Source organism: Lissotriton helveticus, chromosome 3_1 (genome assembly GCF_964261635.1).
Source record: "Lissotriton helveticus chromosome 3_1, aLisHel1.1, whole genome shotgun sequence".
Taxonomy (NCBI): Eukaryota; Metazoa; Chordata; class Amphibia; order Caudata; family Salamandridae; genus Lissotriton; species Lissotriton helveticus.
The window spans coordinates 658,281,882-658,304,041 of record NC_136061.1 but is presented as its reverse complement, the minus strand read 5'-3'; the positions used below and the strand labels follow the sequence as shown (position 1 = coordinate 658,304,041).

The 22,160-nt window shown below is 45.9% G+C and overlaps 1 protein-coding gene across 1 annotated transcript in view; it reads left to right on the top strand.

Moving 5' to 3' along the window:
- The window catches only part of BSDC1 (BSD domain containing 1), a 257,488-nt gene extending 235,890 nt beyond the window's left edge, over positions 1-21,598 (top strand). The window contains exon 11 of the mRNA XM_078680725.1: positions 18,192-21,598. Coding sequence (XP_078536851.1) covers positions 18,192-18,224 — 33 coding nt within the window. The 3' untranslated portion in view covers positions 18,225-21,598. The remainder of the gene's footprint in view (positions 1-18,191) is intronic.
- Positions 21,599-22,160: the final 562 nt, after the last annotated feature.

The following is a 22,160-nucleotide window of genomic DNA, read 5'->3' as shown; positions in this document are numbered from 1 at the left end:
ACGCACAGGGTGGCCGGAGGATGTTGATCACACTTATTCAGATGAGTCAGTTCTCCGAGATCACTAGGCCCGGGGAGATACCATGGCCTCTGCAGAGCTGTCAGGAGACGTACGGAACGGGGTGGGGGGGATGGGAGAGATAGAGACTGGCGACGCCTCCACTGATGGAGTCATAAATGTATACGTGCTGAGAATTGATTGAGCAACGACAGCGTGCCTTTACTTGCAAAGAACTGCCACCCTTATATAGAGCTGTTGGTTGCTGTGGATGATTTGTATAACCTAAGTATCAAGAGAGGCACTGAGTCAGAAGTTTAATGTTGATGAGGAGAGAAAAACAGAAAAGACTGTATAGGATGTGTAGAAAATGTATGCACAACAATTTATCTGGTTGCAGTCCTCAATAAAAAGTTTTTTTTTTTAAAACCTCTAGGGTGGACAGGCTGAAGTCAACATCCAAGTTAGGCATTCCACTATCTTGTGTGTGGTGGAATTAGAAATTCTGGGACAGGCTAATGCACACTCCCCAAAGGAAGCAATCCTTCTTGAAAGTGTAGTGACTCCAGGGTTAAGTAGCCCATTTTCTACTACTCCTCACTCATCTTAACACCCTTAAATGGAATATTTAGGAGACCCCCTGATACCAGGACTGCAGATTTTGATGAACACAAAGAAGGAGTGGAGTAGGCACAGAGGACTGCTGACCTGAGAACAGAGACGCATGACTGACTTGGGGCCAACCCTGCCAGCCTGACTATCGAAACTGACCCTCCTGGAGCAGCCAACTCGTCCTGCCGCAGTGCAGACTCCAAGAAACTCGAGGGTCTGCAAGTGCTTTGCCAATCGCCAAAGAAAATCCTTTGGAGAAAGGGAGGAGCTCATCCCCTGCAGCCGCAGGCACCAAAGAAGCAAGGTCTGGTTTGCCGCTACCAAGGCTAGTTGTGACCAGTCCAGACACCAACGCCAAGGAAAACCAACCTGCATGTCAAGGAAGCTCAGGGCCAGTGAGACCCATATTGAGTGGCCCAGCTGTCCTGTTTAGCCCCTACTTCAGAGTCAAAAACAAAGAGGGAGTCCATGACCGCCGCCAGCTGACACCTCAAAGCACCTCTGCACCCTCGGCCCACAGCCTGAGTCCAAAGGAGGTGACTATACCCTCAGGGTCCCAAGACCGACAAGAGCTGAGCCCACCCATGGATTTGGCCAGACTGGACTTCCAGTCACCGCCTGCAGCCTCTTTCTACAGGCCCCTCCAACTGCGAGTGACTAAGCACCGAACCGGACGCCAAAAGACACCACTGCACCCGAACACTGCAGCCCGAAGAGGAGTGGACCAATGGTGTTCCTACGTGCCCGATAATCTGGATGCCGAGTCCCTTGTGGGTTCCCCCGGACTGGCCCTCCAGTCCCAGGTTGCAGCCTCTTCTGACCGGACCGTTCCCTATTGAATAGGGCACCCAATATCGTAACATATCTCTGCATCCTGACGCCCCAGAGCCCCCCCGAGGTGGCCTCTTTGTGTGGCCTTGAACCTTGTCCCATACTCATTTTAAGTCCAGAAGAACAATCCCATACGTCGATGTTAAATGCCCCAATGCGGTACATATTTTTACCCCATATGATGACATGAACCCTTACAAACATTTCACTGTCAGCTTTTGAAATCTTTAAACATTAATAACTCAAAAAGTACTTATCTGATTCCGATGATCTTGGTATCTAAATTCATATAAAAGTATGTGTTATTTTAAAAAATTGGTGTCTGATTTCTTCATTGAGTGTGAGTCGCATTTTCTGCCTTTGTGTGTGCAATAAATGCTTAGCATTACCCTCTGATAGGACTACCTGCTTGCCAGCACTACCACAAAACAGAGCATTTGGGGTATAATTTGTGCCTCTGTAAACTGGTTGAGGTTTGCCAGGAATCTTTACACAGTGTGCCTCGTTTTTGGTCCACTATATAAAGAGCCAGCTTCCTACTCCTCCCATTCCACATGGACATACCTCACTGAGCCTGTTGTTTTCTATTAATTAGGCCTATGACGTGTCATTTCTTGCCGAAGCCAAGTTGGAATACTTTGTGATCAACCCCAGCTCATGGGCAACAGTAATGGGCGGTGGTCAGAGTTTTTGTTGATATACGTGGTGTTGGTGTGGTGTAAATGTGCAAGCCTGTGGTGCATAACAGATCCAGTTTGGTATGTAAATAATCTATGTTTGCCTGATAACAATAGTCCATGTCCGTTTGGTGGTGTTTGTAAGGTATGTTTATTGAGAAACCTCTTTAAGTAAATGTGAACCCTGTATCTTAAAACAAAACTCCCATGTTCTCGAACATTGTAGGCCCTAAATGTATATCTAGCGTTTAGGCCCATTGATACTTTAGTTAAATCGATCTCTCCTCCTACCATCCAGGTAACCCCACATTCTTCTCACTAAGCCAGTCATCCATTCCGAATACTTTTGGCATACTTATGTTCTTATCAGTCTGATTTCTCCTTGTCTTAATACACTTAGAATCATGTCCTTTAATTAGGAGATTCGCTCTTCAGTTCTAACCTCCGCTCCCTTGACCACCCAACCCCACGCTGCTGTTACCACTATGGCTACAGTGAAACATGCCAGAGCCAAACATCTGAAAACATTATGAAACAGTACATGCTTACCATATGGATTGGGAATGCTTCTTAAGGGAATAGCCAACTGATAAGTGCTCCATTGGCAGCTGATCTGTCCCGTTTGTTTTCCAAAGGGTTACCTCCTCTGGCGCACTCTTACAATGTAGATGTGATTGTTCAGTACCTTATTATATTACTATATCCGCAAACCTGGACGTTAAATGATGAAGCCCCCCCACCCCGGTTCATTAGCTCCTGAATCTGATTTAGCCTCTGATGCAGTTGCATTGGGATCAATCAGAGTAAATACTTAGTGAGCTGTGTTCTGTTTGCATATCTCTGAAACCGCAGGAAGTCTCTCTAACCTTATTTTGATTGGTTGTGGATCTTTGAAATGGTATGATCTCCAAATGTTCCTTCTGCTGTTCTGAGGATTTAAAGTCCATGCTACAGTTCCTTCCGTTCAAAGCCACCCAGCATTCGGCCTATTCAGTAGCCTCTGCCAAGCCTTTTAAGAAATCTGATATTTGTAGCATATATTGTTTTAGATACATATGCTTTGAATGCACCAGACCTTGGCATCCAGCAACGTCTTTTTCAATCTGAGTCTCTGAGAAACCATCTTCTGAGTCAACTCGATTGAGATCCCACTCACCCTCAAGCTCCCTGAGGTGCCCGGATGTTAAGAAGCAAATTTTCTTAATTCATTCCTCCACAAAAGTGATCTTAACTCATCAACCCTGCAGGATGAGTAATATACACCTCAGACTGAGGAGAGGAGAGAACTCACTTTCAAGGAGCTGATATCTATCAGACTCCAAAAAAGTTCAGGGACAATACCACCAGGGCATTCACTGAATCTCCTTCCTCCTAGCCCCCAAGGTCAGCTATTACCTCACATGCCACCATCTCCTTGGCCTTGGACACCACCACCACCACCACCTCCTCAGTCCCCACGGCTGTCTATTCCTTCAGATCACACTGCCTTAGGCCAGGGTAGCCCACAGGACTGTCTTGCCTTGTGATATCCAGAGATGGTGATGATTCTTGGCAGGATTATCTTGTTGACCCTCAGGAGGATATTGACCTAGATCCTTACCCTGTGAAGCCTTCTGCCCATATTACACCCTGCATACCATGCATTGTCCGGAGTTTGGCACAACATCATAAGGTTAAACTCCATGTGATTGATGACTATGATGGCTTGTTAGTCAAAACTCTTTCTAAAAGTGAGAGGTCTGTCCAGTACTTGCCCCTGCTAAAGGGCATGAACAAATGATGTACAGGTGATTTCAAGGTCCCAGTCAAGGTGAGGGTAGTCGCTCCAAGGGTTGAGAAGGAGTTTAAGATGACCTGGTTTACATAAGGGAACACGTCCCACATAGTTTTAGCTTTTGGTGATACATGCTGTTAGAAAAAGAGCTTCAGCTTAGGCAACCAGGGATACTCTTCCTCCAGACAGAGGGCAAGAAAATTATGTGAATGAGAAGCGTGCGGCTATGGGGGCACCCACTCAATGGACTGCTCCTCTGATACAAGCGTTATCACTGGGAGATGGGATAGTTAGTGAAGCACCTTCCTAAGGCTTTTTATAAGAGGGGGAGAACTTGTCACGAAGTGGAAAGTATTCTCTAACATAAGTTTTCAGTGTGCCCTGGACTCTGATTTTGTTTTTTTTAAATCTGTTTATTAAACAATTTCGATGATATAGTGCTTATAACAATATCAGTATGATTACAGCATCACCAGTAGGATGTGGTATTAACAAGCAAATTAATACAGGAAAGGGTGTAACAATGCCTCAAAGGTTAACGTCTATGGAGTATAGGGCATGTGACCAGAAGAAACTGAGACGTACAAAGGTCTGATGCCCAGTTACAAAGCAGGTCAGTCCATCCTCAACTTCAACAAAATGGAGACGGATCAAAACAGATATACAATAAACATCTCATTTAAACAAGCAACAGACCCGCACCCACCTACATAAGGCACAGAAGATTTGTATAGAGCCGAGCATGCAGCGGAAAACCAAAGATCGGATGGTAGGTTGGAGCGGGGCAGATCAGAGAATCCACTTTTGGCGTGTAGTAAGGGAGTCTGTGTCCACAACAATACGGAGAATCAGCAGGGGCTCTACTGCAGGTAGTACAGCGGATTGGAAGTCTGCTAAGATAGTGTCGCAACAGGCTAAAAAGAGATATTTGGGGATTGGGTGTGAGCAGGCCTTTAGCGAGCAAAAGACCAAGGTTAAGGAACCTGTCCGTGGCGCTATGATTTTTGTCGCTGAGGTGTAGACCTAACTCACATATGTACCAGGTGTGTAATGAGGAACGCCCTGTGCAATTCGCCAGCTGTGAAGTGACACTGTGCAAGTACTGGTGAAGTGACGGAGAGGACCACAACATTTGCAGTAAATCAGCGTCTGGGATATGAAAACTGGGCCAAGCGGTATCTGTATGAATAAAATAACAATTGATTTTTTTGTTGAGTAAAATAGGCCCTGTGAAGGATATAATATTGAATGAGACGTAAATGGGCATTGTGTGTTTGTGCAGGGGTGACCCAAGTCTGCACCCAATGTGGACGCAAGGGAGTGAGTGGCAACGCTGCATCGGTTGGCAGAGACTCAGCCAACCAGCGTGTCAAGTGTTTTCACGAACCCATTACATGGGGATATTGAATAGTGAGATGCATGTAATATACCTGTTGCATATCCCCCCTTCGGTATCCCAACACTCCAATCAAAGAATTATACTGGAGGAATTGACCCAGGGGCAAACGTTCATCGTCAGTCTGGGACACTAATAAGATGAGAGCACCATCCTGATCTGTCACCCAACATATGTAGCCCAGCAACATGCTGGGGAGACGGATCCCACAGCGCAGTGAGGCAATCCCGTCCTGGAGTGCCAGGTAGTGGCTGGCGCATAGGGAGTAACTGCATTAGTAATAGAAAGGCTCCATTTGTAGCAACAATAGGCCACTTTTAAGAGAGTGGGGCTAGGTGTTGTGGCTACCATACAAGGGGAAATGGGTGTAGTATGGTTGATAAGTCCCAGGCTAGTGAAGTGGTGGTAGTATCAGCAATATAAATGCCCGTTAGCCATCAGGCTACCCATTGAAGTTGGGAGGCCAAATAGTATTGTTCAAAGTTTGGGACCGCCGGTCCTCCTTTATCCGTGGGCAAGTAAAGTTTCTGTAGCACCACATGACAGCAAGCATTGTGCTAAATTAATTCCCCCGTCAGTTTCAAGTAAATTAAAAAATGGTTTCGGCACATAAAGGGTAAGGTTGGCAAAACAATATAATAACGAATGTAGTATGATCATTTTTGTAAGGGCATGCCTGTATTCTGATAATACTGCCTCAAGAGAGATTAACACTAGCATTCAGCTGCAACACCATGCCTGGCTCTGACCTGAGGTTCAGCAGCACCTTATTAGTGTCCTGTTTCATGGCAAGTATCTATTAGGCCATCAAGTTGACAGTATGCTTGGAAAAATAAAAAAGATGCTGAGAAGACGAGGGCCGTAAGCACTCTGCAGATTAAATACAGAGGTCTCATTTTCGCAAGCAGCAATCAAGAGCAGGTCTCAAAAAATCTCCTTCCAGAGGCAGAGATATCAACAAGAAGACCTTTCACAACACTTGGGGACCAAGGTCCTTCAGTTGAGGCAGCTACTGCAACATTGGAATAAGCAATGTTAAAGGCGGCTCAGGCAACACCATATATTCCTCCAAACAGTGACTCTCCCATTATTCCCCCATTCATTCAACACCTTTGGGGTGAAAGTAAAGTTCTTTTTTCTGCAATTGGAAGAAATGAACTCGTACAAATGAGTTCTTTCTGTGGTACCGAAGGTATACTGCTTAAAGTCTCATGAAATATAAACCTCATCGTCACTTAGTGCATTGATACCACCTATGACTAATGCGGGAGCAAGTACAAGCATTGCTCACCAAAGGTGCCATCAAACTGGTGACCCCTCAACAGCAGGGCCAAGGAGCATACTCCCTCATTTCCGATACGGATGGAACTCTGTGGCCTATCTAGTCATCTTACCCTTGAGCAGCAACATCCTGTTGGAGCACTTCAGAATGACACCCTTCAATACATCATTATGCTGCTCTACACAGGGGATCACATAGCGACCCTCAACCCTAAAGAGTCATTCACCCACATGCCAATTAATCTGGCATGTTACCATTATATGTGCTTTGGTGGACAACACTACCAATACAAAGTCGTACCCCTAGAGATCACAGCAGCCCTTGGGTATTTAACACATTTCTAGCAGTGGTAGTTGTACATCAATGCTGACATCCCAGGTGTCAGCATTGTCCCAAAAGTTGTGTCATTGGACCATTCGCAGACAAATTCTGTTTCTAGCGGAGCTCCTGCCTGGGGTGTACAATGGTTTTGCAAACCTGCTAAGCAGAATGCATCAACAAATCCACAATAGGGAGCTGAATCCCCATGTACTTCATGAGTACTTCCACAAATGGTGCAGTCCCACAATCGATCTTTTCACCATCGCTCAAAATGCCGACACTTCATTGCCAGGTACCCAAAAAGTTTTCCTCTAGTGCCTCTGATCCCATACATCATGAGAGAAATGAGACAAGTATTGATGACTTTCGTTGTGGTGGCACCACCTTGGAGGAGACAGCCTTCATATTCGATGCTGCTGAAATATCCACGCATCCTGGTCTTAGCTGTAGCTTTTGGTAAAATCTCGTGTTTCAGCGTCAGGTCAGGCATCCACACTTTAGGCAGTTAAACCTAGAACCTGAGATCTTCGTGTTGTTTACCCTTAACTTTCAAAGAATTATATATAAATCCTGTGCACGGCACATGACCCCATCACCTTTGTACTGCTATTCTGCAAAGTGGAAAATATGTGTCCATTACTGTTTGGGGAAAGAGATAGACCCACTCAAAGCATCTGTTCAAGACCCCATCTGCTAGCTATTGTATTTGCAGAAAGTGCGATTGGTACACACTTCTATTGGTTTAAAGTTAGCTGCAGTGACGTCCTACATGTAGAACAGAGAGCATTTGTCTCGTATTGAAATACCTGTGATTAAGGACGTCATGAAAGGCCTTAAAAGGATAATTCATCCAAGAACAATTCCAGCGTCATACTGGAATCTGAATATAGTTTTAATAAGACTGACACATTCTCCTTTCGAGCCCCTGCACTCTTATGTCATTCAGTTCATGTCTTGTAAGGCATACTCCTGTTTGTTGTCATTTTTTCAGATGAGTATTACTGAACTGCTAGGCTTCAGTGTGTAGAGGAACCTTTTCAGTTTCCATCTGTTCTGCCAAAGTGTTTACCCCCATTTATGTAAAGCTAACAATTGAGTTGCTGATTTTTTTCCCCCCACATCCGGAGTCGGTGGCAGTAGGCGTGTTACACATGCTTGATGTCAATACAGTACTGATGCACTACATTGACAGAACTAAATCCATACACAAAAGAAAAATTACTTTGTTGCTTTTTCAAAACCCCACATAGGAACCCCCATTTGAAAAGGTAGTATTGGTAGAGGGATTGTTAAATGTATACAAAACCAAGAATGTCAAAACCTCAATATATGTAGTGCCTAGAGCACATTCCATTCGAAAGAAGGGAGCTACCATACCTTTGTTAGGAGACATAACTATGCAGGCATACGTAAGCCTACTACCTGGTCTACATCACACATGTTCACCAAATTCTACTATGTGGATGTCCAGCCTGTCAGGGAGTTTTAGTTTGTCAAACAGTTTTAAGAACTTTATTCCAATCATGTGCTAGCTTGCCACCACTTAGAGGTGATACAGCTTTAAGGGGTGTGCACATCTTGTGCAGCTACAGCAAAACATGTTATGAATTGAAAATGTTACTCCCGTAATTCTGCTTGTAGGTTCATATTCGCCCTCCTGCCTCTCTAGTAGTGAGCAGTCATCCAGGATGATTTTTCAACTTTTACCCTGCACAATGCACATTCCACCGGCCACACTTAACTGGCTTAATTGACTTAACACCACTGACGCAACTCACCGTTCAGGGAAAAAGCAATCTGGAGTGGTCTTTGTTCTGGTGATTGGTGGCCTAAAGGAGGAGACATGAGGTATTGTAACTCAAAACTTATTTTAAAACAAGCATTTGCAATGCAAGAAGTCTCGCATTTACGCAAGTTTGAGCTATTAACAAATAACATGCCTTTTATTTTTGTTTTTAAAACATAAATAAAAGGCAGTGTCATTTACAATGCAATAGCTTAAACTTGTGTAAATGCAAGACCTATTGCATTGCAAATGCTTGTTTCACTACTCGGAGAGAAACCTTCCCCAAAGCACCGCCCTTTAAGACCAGATCCCCACGAGGGTAGGGGGGAGAGACAACAGTTCTAACAGTGCTCCGAGTGGGCAGTGTAAGTGTCCCTCTGTGAGTACGCGGTAAACATTAAACAAAGGGTGTTGTATGTTGCAAGTGTGGGGGGCATAGTCTACGCTGTAGGGTCTCTTACCTGTTCCGTTCAACAAGTAGCTTCCTCTCCCGCTGGCTTCGCCCACACTGAGACATTGTGGCATACTCCTGGATCAGTTGACTGGCTTGCGGTGACGTCACGCCGAAACCTAGTGCAGGCACTGGCTTACCTGTACAGTAAATGCTTCCAGTTTCTTCCCAGCCTGTCGGCTCACAGCAGGCTAGTTAGAGCTTGCACAACAACTTTCATGTGTATCTCTCTCGGGGAAAAAAAAGTAATGAGCTTCTCATGTAATATTGAGCCTTGAAAATCGAATACTAAATGTCAGATGCCAATGCGAATAAAATGTAATGTTCGATAGAGAAGCCATGTCTGTATTTGTGGCCGACTCCGTTATAGTTTAGGGGCCTCATTTCAAGTGCGAGGTGTTAGTCTACTTACTCCTGGCTTTGTAACAAGGAGTGCATTCTGGGTCTGGTAGTTTCACATTAAAAAATAATACATGAATTGTATATCGTAGTATGCAAAGAGCTGTGGGGGAAGAAACCTGAACCGGCTGAAACAGTCACACATACAAAGGGCGTCTATTTATAGTTTTTATTTAGAAAGTTATTGCTGTTTCTATATTCCTATTTACACTTGAAAGCGCTCCATGAATTGAGTGGAACGTATCGGTATTACAATAATTCAAATCACGGCGAGAACGTAGCAGAACGCGAGTCACGGAGAGAACGTAGCAGTGCGAGTTTAAAAAAAATGAATAAATTGATCACCAGCAGTTTCTGTAGATGTCACACTAGGAATGTGAGCTCTAAAGGAACAAAGCCATCACGTTAATATAGTCACTAGTGTGTCACGAATGCAGCGGGGGCATTGTTTGCGCGCGCAAACGTGAAAGCGCGGTGGGAGCGCGCGAGACACCGTGAGCTTGCACATCTGCTGTCCGGGCAAAAGCTGAGATCGCCGGAGAAGACACTCCGTGAGCGTGCACATAGGCTGTCCGGGCAAGTGCACATCTCCTGTCCCCCTTCAGACGCAAAACCCACAACGATAGATCTCACCAAGGCGAGCGGCGCATGCACTGCGTCGCTAGGTGAGTCCTAAAAAAGCAACTTGAAGACATGCATGCCCAACACTAGATGGCAGGAGTAAGCAAAGGATATGAATGTACTGTTGATTACAGGACAAGTGACATGTTTCTTCTCGCCATTCAGTATTTTGAGTTGGCTCGCCATCCAGGATTTTTAGTTTGCAGAGAAAGGAAGTATATTTCTTAACTAGTTTACAGAGTTTCGCTTTAACTTCACTGAAAGACTGTTGTTGCTGCACAGCAGCAGCTTAATCAAGAAACACAAGAATATTGTTCTCCCCTTCGAAGGTTCCATTTTGCAGAGCTCATGGAGGTGCAAGTTTCAGTCACAGTAATTAAGCAGGCGTGCTACTGCTGGTTGAAGGTGAACCCTGTGGACATACTCACCAGTCAAGTGGCTTGATAGGCCCTTTGGTGCCACTGCTTTCCTCATCCAGGCATTTAGAAACCGCTCCATCTATTACCCTTTTACTGATCTGGGCTGGCCTATCAGTCGTATATTAATCCAATGAGCGCAGCCTTCCGAATATTCAGCTCGACTGTAAACAACAATAGACTGTATACTCTTTTAATGCCCCATTGCCTTGTGTGGAGAGAGGGGCCAGTATGTTAGTCAGTCCTAAGATCTGAAAGGACAGATGTCCCGTGAAATATCGGGTGTTCTGGTGTTCTGCCTGGGTCAGTCTGTTACAGGACCACCATGACGATGAGTTTTAGATTTTATCCTGGGATAATTTTGTTGGTCAAAGAACTTTGTGGCAACTTGTAGACAGCACCTTATCTTCTAGCCCACGGCTTGGGCGGGTGGATGGGGCGGGGGGGTCAGGTAGGGTTGGTCTTCACAATCCTGTGACCTCACTCTGCAACACTACTCTCTTAGGAGCTGCCTCCTATCACTAAGGGCTGCGTTCCCTCTACTGGTCCAAGTTGTTAGCTACACCACTGCCCTATGCTAGAGGCCCTGTGGTGGGGCGGGGCCACGCCGTTGACCGGTATGGCCACACGTCAGTGAAGCTCTGGCGCCTATAGCCCGCATCCTATGGGTTACCGCACTCCAGTGGAATGCATCGACATCGGAAGGTCATGTTCCTGAACCCCTGGCACTGGCAAAGCACAAATATGCCATTTGTATCCCGTCAGCTCACCATACTGCTGGAATATCCGGGTGGGTAGGAGAGGCCTAGCAACAGGAGCCATGGTTGAGCCTGAGGCCAGAGGCTAATGAGCCTCGCTGGGCTGTCCTCCCATGCCCCCATACCTTCCTTTCCTCCATGTCCGGGGTCCGCATTACCCCCCCCCCCCTAGCTCTCGGCTCGCCAGCTTGCCGATTGCGCCCACCCAGAGTTTGGCAGTGAATGTTGGGCCTTGGGGCACTGACCCTGACTATACCTCCCAGTTGCTGAGGTGTGCTGACCCCTTTGCCTCCTCACTTGCCCCTCATGGGGCAAATCGTGGTTCAGTCTAGGGTGGAGCCGCAACATTTCCTGCCTCGGCGAGGCCACGCAACTGGGTGCCTGACAGTCGTGTGTGTCCCGAATCCCAGAGAGGACTTTGGGACACCAGCAGAGTGGCTGGGGGCCCATTCGGGTACATCGTGACAGGGATCTCCCCCAGGTCTGCCCTCTACATTTCGGCCCGCATGACGGCTGGGATCCCCACCAACACACAATCAACTCTGGACTGGACGAGGAGGCAGCGTGCGTATACACTGCTCGCTTCCCTTTGGCGGTCTGTGATGCCTGTGGCTCTGCCTATGCCTTTGGCCATGCTGCGGCTGAACCACTGAAGTTTCTCCGCATACCTTTTGGCTCTGCCCCTCACCTGGTGGCCTTCTCTGGTGCTCTGGCCTCTGCCGTGAGGCCCCGACCCTGGCACCAAGTTGGCCTGCTGCTCCCTTTGGTTCATGCCTGCAGGTTGCCTCCCATTCTTCGCCATTAGTTGTCTCGTGCGCTTGCTGAGCTGAGCTGGGACTGCTTCCCCCGACGCTGTTCCCATTTACATTCATTGCACAAAGCTGGTGCCCCCTGCCTGAGTGCCCCCCCTTTTTTCATCTTTTTGACTGGGCAAACTCTGGCCCTGGTTTTAGTCGCTGGACAGTTAAGGCCTCTTCTGCCATAACAACCGCATTCCTGTGTCTAGCGCTCGCGTAGTTTCCCATCTCTACCTCTTGTGCGCCTTGAATCTACTCGCCAGGGGCCGTGGGGAACCCAAGCGGCCATGCCAAGGTGACCAGGAGGTCAGACTCTTTATCTGATGCAGAGAATGGGCACAGTGCGACTCAGCTTTCTGACCCACGGGGGGGGTTCCACTGCCATTATGACTGAGCTCCATGCTGACTTCTGCACCATCTACGCCTGTTTTGACACCCTGGCTGTACAACAGGACCGCATGGAAGAGCTCCTGAAGCGCCATAGTACTTATCTCAATGTGGCGGAAGAATGATTTCTAGCCTGGAAGATGGTGAAACCTCCCTGAATTGATGCTTGCAGAAGACGGAACGTCTTCTGAAGATGGTGGCTATAAAGAATGAGGACCTCGAGGCGCACTCACACAGGAACAATATTCGCATAGTGGGCCTTGCGGAATCCATAGACATGAAGTGCCCTGACCACTTTGAGAGAATGTTTTCCAAACTAATCGGCACCCAACATTTCATGTCTACATTTGTGGTGGAAAAGGCCCACAAATCACGGGGTGCTTATCCCTCTCCAGGCACTCCTGCCCCATCCCCATCCCTATTATGGCTAGCTAGCTTAATTACAGGGACCGTGACACTGTACATCGTCTGGCTCAGGAGCAAGGTCCTTTGCAGTAACTGGGCTCAACGAATCCAATATAACTTGACTTTGCCCTGGCTCTCCATGGCAAAAATTTTATGACGCAAAAACCCTACTTCACAAGCGCAGGCTTAAATTTGGCATGCTGTATTAAGTGAGGCTTTGGGTGATTGTGAATGGCAAGGTCCAATTCTTTGACATCCCTGCAGATGTGCTGTCTTTTTGTAAGAAGCTGGGCCCTAATAAGCCTTCCTCATCTTGTTCCACTCCGGAGCGCTCTCTCCCAGACATCCAAGCACACTATTGGACTTGCATGATCACACTTTTCATATCAATGGCGGAACTCACGTTTCTGACATGGAATATCCGCAGTCTTAACCAGCGGAAAGGCGAACCAGTATTTTCAGATCTCCTTAGACATGGCGTTTAAGGTCGTGTTTTTACAAGAAATTCCCCCCGCACTCCTTCCCTACATTTGTGGCGTCCTGAGTGTCCCTGTATATACATTGCCAGTTATAGTACGTATTTGCGCCGGGGTTTTTATACTCTGCCATAAATTACCCCCTCAGCCACCATACCGCTAATTAGAACAGATGTTACATCCTTGTTACTGGTACGTTGTTAGGGGGGTGGTTCCTCCTATTAAATGTTTATGGCCCTAAGGTATACGATCCCCTCTTCTTTCCGGAACTGTCAGCGCTGCTCGGTGAATTTGATACAGATATTGTAATTTTGGGTGGAGACCTCAATGTCATTTTTGACCCCTCCCTTGACAATACTAGCGTACAATCCAGTGGCAACCACACGCACTGCGCGTCCTCCGTGATCCTATTAACAAACTCACTCTTAAAGATGTGTGGCATCTTTTCCACTCCACCATACTCGAATACATTCTGCCTCTTCATGCGCTTTGAACGCAGATAGACTACTGGTATATATCCGAAGGATGACGGTATGTGGCTTAGAGACGCCCAACGTTTGCCACATACATTGTCCGATCATGCTACAGTCAAGCCAGTGATTGACTTCCCCTACGGAGGGGGAAGGGCGCACAGATTGGTCCTTCCTGGCACAGTTTAGTTGGATGCGGTTTTCTGTTCAGAACTTCGCAATTTCATTCTTGAATATTTTTAACTCCACTCTGGTTCTATTCACAGTCACGCTTTATTATGGTATGCCTTCAAGGCAGACATCCGTGGAATCTGCATTTCGAAACACGCAGGTGTACTCCACAACAATCTGGCACGAATAGAGGTCGAACTTAATGATATTGACTGGGCTGACTCCCTACATACTAACTCTCTTCCCTTCACATACGCTCTGTCCTCATTGTGGAATTTCAAGACCTTGCTGAGAGGGAAAACCCTTATCTTGGTAAATACTCCATAGGTCGCTAATATGGCGAGTGGGAGCAACATCGCTGCCCTCAAACCCATCTCCTGCTCCCCAGTCGTAGCTCTGAGTCAATCACTGAACTCCACCTGGATGGTGGTGTCCGGGTTACTGCCAATGAAGATATTTTCCATGAATTAGTGTCATATTATATGCTTCTCTGCACTTCACAGTTCGATTCTGATGATACCTCACATTCGGCCTATTTAGAGGAAATAGCTATGGTCTGGCGCACATTCGGGCAACACCAATTCCTTAGTGAGCCCTTTACCAGCGAGGAGATCTCCCAAGCAATTGACTCCCTTGACAGCTCCAAGACCCCCGGCCTTGATGTACTCACAGGTGCCTTTTATAAGGTCTCATCATGTGGTAGATATGTATGCCGAGACCCTTTATGCTGGGGTCCTCCCACCCACTCTGCAGGAATGAATGATCTCCTTACTGCTTAAACCTTGCAATGACCTGCATCACTGTGCCTCTTGTAGGCAGCTTTCCTTGCTTCATTTTGCCTATAAGATCCTTCACAAAGCAGTGGCCAACAGGTTGTCCCTGCTGCTTGAGCAGATCATCTCACCCATCCAAACAGTATTTGCCCCTCAGAGGTCCACCTCTCTAAACCTGCATGTGGTTTTCTCAGGTCTGAACAGGGTCTCCCCAGACGAGCCCACAGCCATCGCTCTTCTCACGTGGAGACTGCTTTTGATTCTTTAGAGTGGCCCTTTCTGCATGCAGCATAGCGGAGACGGGGATTTCCTGATGGATTCCTCGCTCTCATCTCCGTCCTATATTATGACCCGGTAGCCTGCATTCTGGGGAATAGTTCTCTTTCTGAACCCTTTGCCATCTCTAGAGGCAGTAGGCATGAGTGCCCCTTTTCGCCTCTACTGTTCATTATAGCCACAGACCCTCTAGTCCGCCACCCACAAGAAAACCACATGCACCACAGTCTCCATTTTACCCCTGGCCCATTACTCATTTCTATGTACGCAGATGACCGTCCTCTTTGTGCGAGAGATCATTTGTTTTGGTGGCCTCTCCGGTCTAGAAGTTAAATGGGCAAAATCAGAACCATTCCCCCTCACAAATGTCACTAAGCCTAGTCCCTGTGATTATGGCTCTTAAATATTTGGGCATCATTTTACTTAGGAATAAAGAGCAAGTGATTTGCCTCAACTATGGACCTGCCGTCGATAAGCTTACGGTTCACATTGAGCATTAAAATAGTTGCTCTCCCTGCATTGTACTTGAGAAACTCCTTTTTTCTCTCACTGTGCAGTCTCCTTTTAAAACTTGACTTGGCTTGGGCAGGTCGCAGGCCCTGGATCAATAAATCAATCAATAAGGATTTATAAAGCGCAGCTAATCAGCAGATAGGGTATCCAGGCGCTAGCAGGTCCCGGAGGCTTATTCAAACAGCCAGGTCTTGAGGGCCATTTGGAATTCCGAAAGTGATGGTCCGTAGGTGCTTGGGAAGGCAGTTCCAGGTCTTTGCTGCGATGTGGGAGATGCGGGTAGTATAGGCAAGCGAAAGGTACGCGGAGCATAGTCTTCTTGACGGCTGGTGGAAGTTCAGGCAGTTGTTAATGTATGCTGGTCCTTTGTTGTGTAGAGCCTTGTGTGTGAAGGTCAGCAGCTTGAATTGGCATCTGTTCTGTACAGGGAACCAGTGAAGTTGCCTGAGGTGGGTTGTGAAGTGGGCATGTCTGAAAAGGCCAAGGATGAGTCTGGCTGCAGGGTCCTGTATGGTCTTAAGTCTCTGTAGATGGTGTGCGGTAATTCCTACGTAGAGGGATCTTGGGTGTGCAGTCCCTGGCTTACAAACATACTTCCTTGTAGCTCAGGCCCAGTTTTCATATAGTTGGTACCACCCTGATGCTCGCCTGCCTTATGCTAAACCCAAACTTGACCTGTTGGGTGGTACTACCCTGGCAGCTCTGGTGCCACAGAGCCTCAGCTAGACCCCTCGAATATCCACACATTGTCTACCAAGTATTGGGCCTGGCGAAAGCTTAGTCTTGTCCTGGGGCAGTGACTTCTTGTACTCTCCTGTGCTTCCCCCTTCACAAAATCCATGGATGCCTCTAACACTCAAAACTTGTCCAACAAACACGGACACGACACAAACTTCACATTCTGGGAGACTTATTCCCGTAAGGCCATGTGCTTTCCCACTTCGTGGACACAAGGTTCGCTGATGCCACCTCTATGGATAAATTCATATTTCGTCTCCTGCATGGAATGCTCCACTCTTGCAACCCATCTTATCCCTTGGTTTCCCGATGACTTCACCCTCCCTCTGTGTTAAAAATGGACACAGAGGGGACTCATATGAGCGCTAAACTCTGTTGTGCTTGCATTGCCCTCCAATGCCCCCAAGCCAGCAAGGTTCCGAAGCCATCCCATCTCCGACAAGGATTGTCCCTATTGCTGTGCGCAAATTTAACTGGTATCCCCCAACCATCAGGACAAGTTACTCCACTTTCGGTTTTTGCACAGATCCTAACTCACCCCTGCTGGCCTTTCCAGGCTTGACCATTCTTGGTCCTCATTATGCCCCAAGTGCAGATTTCTTGAGGCAGACTCCCACCCCCTATTTAATGTGGACCTGCTCCCTATCGCCACCTTTTGGGTTGACGTGTTTAACACTCTCCCCTGCATGATTTTGATGACTCTTGAACCGTCCCCCATGATGGCGCTTTTGGGCAATGCCGCTGACTACCATCCTGAAGAATACCTGCAGGTTCACTGCTGTAGCTCTGCTACAGGCAAAGAGAGATAGGGCGCTCCATTGGAGCAACGGATTCTGCCCTACTATTAAGCTATACAGCATGTCATATTGTGGCATGACAAGTGAACTTTATTCCACTTACAACCCTCCACTGCCAGACCAAACGAATCGAACACCCAGCACCAAGACTCCTCCACCCCCCTACCCTCCATCTCCTTCCTCCTCATATTCTGCCCGTCACGACAATGTTACATAGAGTTTGCCTTCTCTCTCACTCTGCTTGTTGTTGATCTTGCCCTCTTGTGGTTTATGAAGTGGTGTGTCTTGATGTTTTCTTTATATACTGAATTTTCCAATGTATCCATTTGTTATCTGAAACATTCATATATGTCTTATATTATCCCTGTTTTATTGATGGAAAATAATAGTTAAAAAAAGAGGCCCTGCGGGATAGGCACTTTGCTCTCATTTGTCACACCTCTGCAGGGCTCTTCAATGTGCGCCTGTCTGGGCAACGTCCGATGGAGAAGCCGAGGGTATTAATTTAAGGATTTTTTGATGTTATTGAGGAAGCGATGGTAGAGCACAGGCAAGACAAGGCTTCAAACATTGGCTTTCAAACCCTCCCCCAAAAAATCCTCTTTAGAGGACATTAGATTTTGTAAAGGGTGCTGCTGCTTGTGATTTTGTGAGGAAGGTTAAGTTACTGGTTGGGATTGTGAGCTGCAGCATCACCTATAGTTTGATTATGGATAGTCACTCAGTCTATGGATGATACTTTTATTGTTAGCTCTGATATGATGAGTTGAGTTGTTGCTCCTCATTGCATTGGGTTATTGTATCATGACTCTTTATTACATGTGGAAATGGATTGCTGTTGTGGTGAATGAAGTGCTTTTTTGTCATCGGTTGCAATTAGATGTGCCTAGCCTGTTGGTTGTGGTTGATCGGAGTGTTGCATTAAAGTTTGATGTATTGGCCCTTATGATTAATCAAGGTGTTGCTTTGCAGTGCATGATTGGATGGTTTCTTTGGTTCATGTGATTTGTTATTGCAAACTCTCATAATAGTTTGTTACTTCTCTAAAGTTGTCTTTTTCCTTTCAGCTGGCGGAGGAGGAGTGGGAAGATTGGCAATAGAAGATGAAAAACCTGGAGTACTGCGTTTGTAAATATGGGATACCAGTCACCGCTGCCTGCTCTGTCCAGTTCTACCCATTGTCTTTCAGTGCTCGCCTTAATACCATAAGAACCTTCCTTGCTGTGTCTGGAGCTTAAAGCGCATACAGGAATCTATATGAACTGGCAGAGGGGTTGGTGAGACAGATCTTCCATTTTACTTTGGGTGGAGGTACTGAACTGGATGGGACCTCAAACTGTGCAATGGGAAGGGCTGTAAATGGACCATTTGTATTTGTTCTCCTTTTGTGTTCCTTCTTTGCTAAACCCATCAATCCCACTTTTATCAGAAGTGTAAACGGCTGCACTTTATGCTTGGTAGGTTGGATCAGGTCTTGTGTATGAGAAAGATGCATTCATTCTGCTAATGTCCAGAGAGTTTACTTGTCCCATGGGCAATGCCGAGCAGCACCACAGAGTGGGCTGGTATAATCAGATTACAAATTTAGAATGTTATAAAACAGGACTCCGCCTGATTATGGGAATTATTCTAAGCTTATGAATTTAGGTTAAGCAAGCAGGGTAACTAGGACTAAAGGGGAAGTGGGGTAAAGTTACTTATATACAGACACTAATGTCCTTGGTACAGGGACAGCATCATAGGCCATTTTAAAGCCGGATGTTTTGGAACTAGAGCTACCCGTTCAGTAAGAAGCAGTCTCTGTGCTCACAGTTTTTGGCAGCAAAATGTAATTTTGACCTGCCTGCAATGACAAGCAGTCACTTGTTCAGATGCTGCTATTGAATAGAGGTTTAAGAGGTCACCTCAGACCAAGCTCCCCATGGCAGGTGTTGAGAACCAGGGTGTGTTTGGAGGTTCTACTTCTTTGCTTTCTGATAGTGGTGTAGGTCAGCGCTCTGGTACTCCTCTTTAAATTGGCATTGACCGATTCATTGCTACTTTCTGTTGGGAATTGAGGGAGGCTGGTGCACTTAGTCCTGTTTCTGAAGATAGGTGATACATTTTAGTGTATGGTGGGTGGTGAAGTTTGATTAACCTTTTGCATTACATCTCCGTGTGCTGGTGGGGTGAGGTCAAATGCACTTGTATATGTCTTTGCAGTCACTTGCAGGTATATATTCACTTCCTGTTGGCAAGAAAGTGTGCATCCCTACTGGGTTCTGCAGTGGATGGAAGTGGTACGTCTCTAGTTCTTATAAGTAGTATGCATTTTTGTGTACACCCTGGCGGTAGGTAGGTAGAACATCTCTACTACCAGATGGTGCTTGGGGGGGATACATCTCAGCTTTCTGTTTGTTGAGGTGGGGAAGGTTCACGCAGTTGTGCTTCTACAGAGGCCCCAGTGAACATCTGTACTAGATGAAGAGGTTACATGCTTCCAAACCAGTCTATGAAATGGTGGTACATCTCTTGTTTGTTCAGAGGGCAGATGCTTTTGTGTCTTTCGGGTCATCAAATCTCTCTAGAAAATTTGTTGAGGTGAGGCATCTCGACTCACAGGTAACGTAAATGTTTTATGGATGGGGTGACATTTGGTCTGTCTTTGTAGTCGCTTTAGGTAGAACATCTGTACTTATTGGTTGGAAGGTCCGATGCAGGTGGTCCTGGCTCTAAAATGGTTGCAGTTGCCTTTGCAGTTTTACTCTGTGGAGATGGAATACGTTTAGAATGGTCTGATTAGACCTTTCTGTGCAGTTGTGAAGATCGGAAATAAAGGGGAGAAGAAAGAGTGAATCTCAGACAGGGCCCCCCAGCAAATAGGAGGACACCACATATCTCTTAAAAAGGCTTCAGAGCAGACCAACTAAAGCACATGCAGCAACTCGAGAAAGCTAAAACATGAGGAATAATGTACAACCTATTTAATTCCTTCTCTTCCCATTCCCTTCACTTATTGGCTCCATCACTGCAGTCATTTAGTTTATTGGAGCCATTCATGTAACACGTGATGTCCAAACTTTTCCTGAACCAAGTGTGTGGAGGCTTGCTCTGATTTTGTTCCACATAAAGACCTGAATTGTGTCTACTTCCAAGCAGTACTTTTCAGAATGATGTTTTCCATTGACACTTAAACCGTTTCACAGTCAGGAAGGTTTCTGTTGTTAATAAAAATGCCTTGTCAGACTCTCTATACCTAAAACGGAGTGTAGCCAAATGTTATAGGACCACATAAGAATAGGCTACATTAGGCTGCTAAAGATGCACAAGTGAGGTGTTATAGCAGTCTTCTCCCATGGCTGAACTGTGGCTCTATTACACCTGTGTATGCCCGGCCAACCTTGTCCGATTATACATTTTATTTTTATTTATGCTAAGTTAGAATGATCTTAGATTTTTTTTTTTTCATGTGCTGGAGAATCTGGATGTGTGAAACTATAAAGGAATGGGGGAGGGAAAGTCACTTTCAGTTTGATGGGTTCCACTTAGTTTTGCTCACAACCCAATTTTAGCACTAAGGCCACTTGAAGATTTGAAGCCAGGCCAGCCGTGTGCTGTATTTGGGTCTTTTAGCCTTACCTTGCTACTCCAGGGCAGTACCTGCATAGGAGTTGACTTAGTGAGAGAGAAGACACAATACGCTTCTGCTACTCCTATAGCGTTTATATTTTTTAAAAGATGCAAAACTACCATCTGACAAAAGTGTAACTAAACAGGAATATTTAAAAAAAAAAAGCTGCAGGCACAAGAGATTGGGAAAAGCAGATACAGAAGCTCTTTAGAACATGGGGCAGCTAAGTAGTTTGCTAGCATCAAGGTTCACTTCTGCATCTTTTAACACACAACAGATTTGTGTTTTTCCATTGACTCAGAAAACTTTTACTAATCTACTATCTTCAATCAGCCTGAAATATCATCCGCCTGTGTAAGCAGAAGATTCCTCCAAAAATACACCATTCAGTTGTGTCTAACCATCACTATGTGTTGCTTTAGTTGATGCAAGCATGCTGTCGCTGCTTTAATGGATCCAAGAGGGCACAGGCTTCTGTTTGGGTGCTATCGGGGAACGAGTTAGACACATGCATACTGAAACCCGTTCTACTGACATGAGGCAATACCTCCTTTGTCTCTAGAGCATGTTCTGGAATTCTCACAAGGGGCATGATCATTAGATCTCTGGCAGAATTTTTCATATTAAAAGAACTGATCTGGTAATTCAACTTCAGAATTCTTTTCTTCATCTACTAACCTAATGATTATTTGTGCAATATCTTCCTTTAAATTATAAGCCTCTCCTGCAATATTTTCTATTGTAAAACCAGATGAGAGAAAAAGAGAACAAGACTAATCTTGTGGGAAGTTGGTTTTGTTAATACTTTGTCCTAAATCTTTTGCAGACTTGTAATTAACAGCTATTAAAGATCTCTTCACCATGCAACTGCCTACATCCTGGTTTTTATTTGTGAACATGCTGTGTACATGTGTGATAAAAATGGTAGTGTTTCTTTGGGCTGAGCTAAGCATTCGAAACAGGTTTGGCTGTTGAACTCTGACTATGGAATGCATATGGGTTTCTTGCCAAGTATTGCTTACTCTGTATTCTGTCTGGGTTGGTCACTGGTGCTCTAAAGAGTCAGAGCTATGTTTCTTCAGTTTCCCTGTGTCATGGTCTGTATGCCTGGTCTCTGCAATTAGTCAGAGTGGGATGTTGATAAATCTTGTTCCTGTAATTGATTTGGCTAGTTGTTTACCAGTTTTCTTTTTAATGGGTTGGGCTGATTTGCCTCCGCTATGTTCCTGTAATGGGGCTGTTGAATCGGTGTGGTTGTCCCTTGGGGTTGTTCTTGTGTTGGGAACACAGTAAGGTAGCCTGTTGTAGGTTTGGCTGAATGCCAGAGGTTTTTGCTGTAATGGGTCTGGATAGATTGCGTTTCTCTGTAATGAGACTGGGTTGATTGTGCTTCAGATTTGACCCTGTTATGAGTCTTGATTTTTCC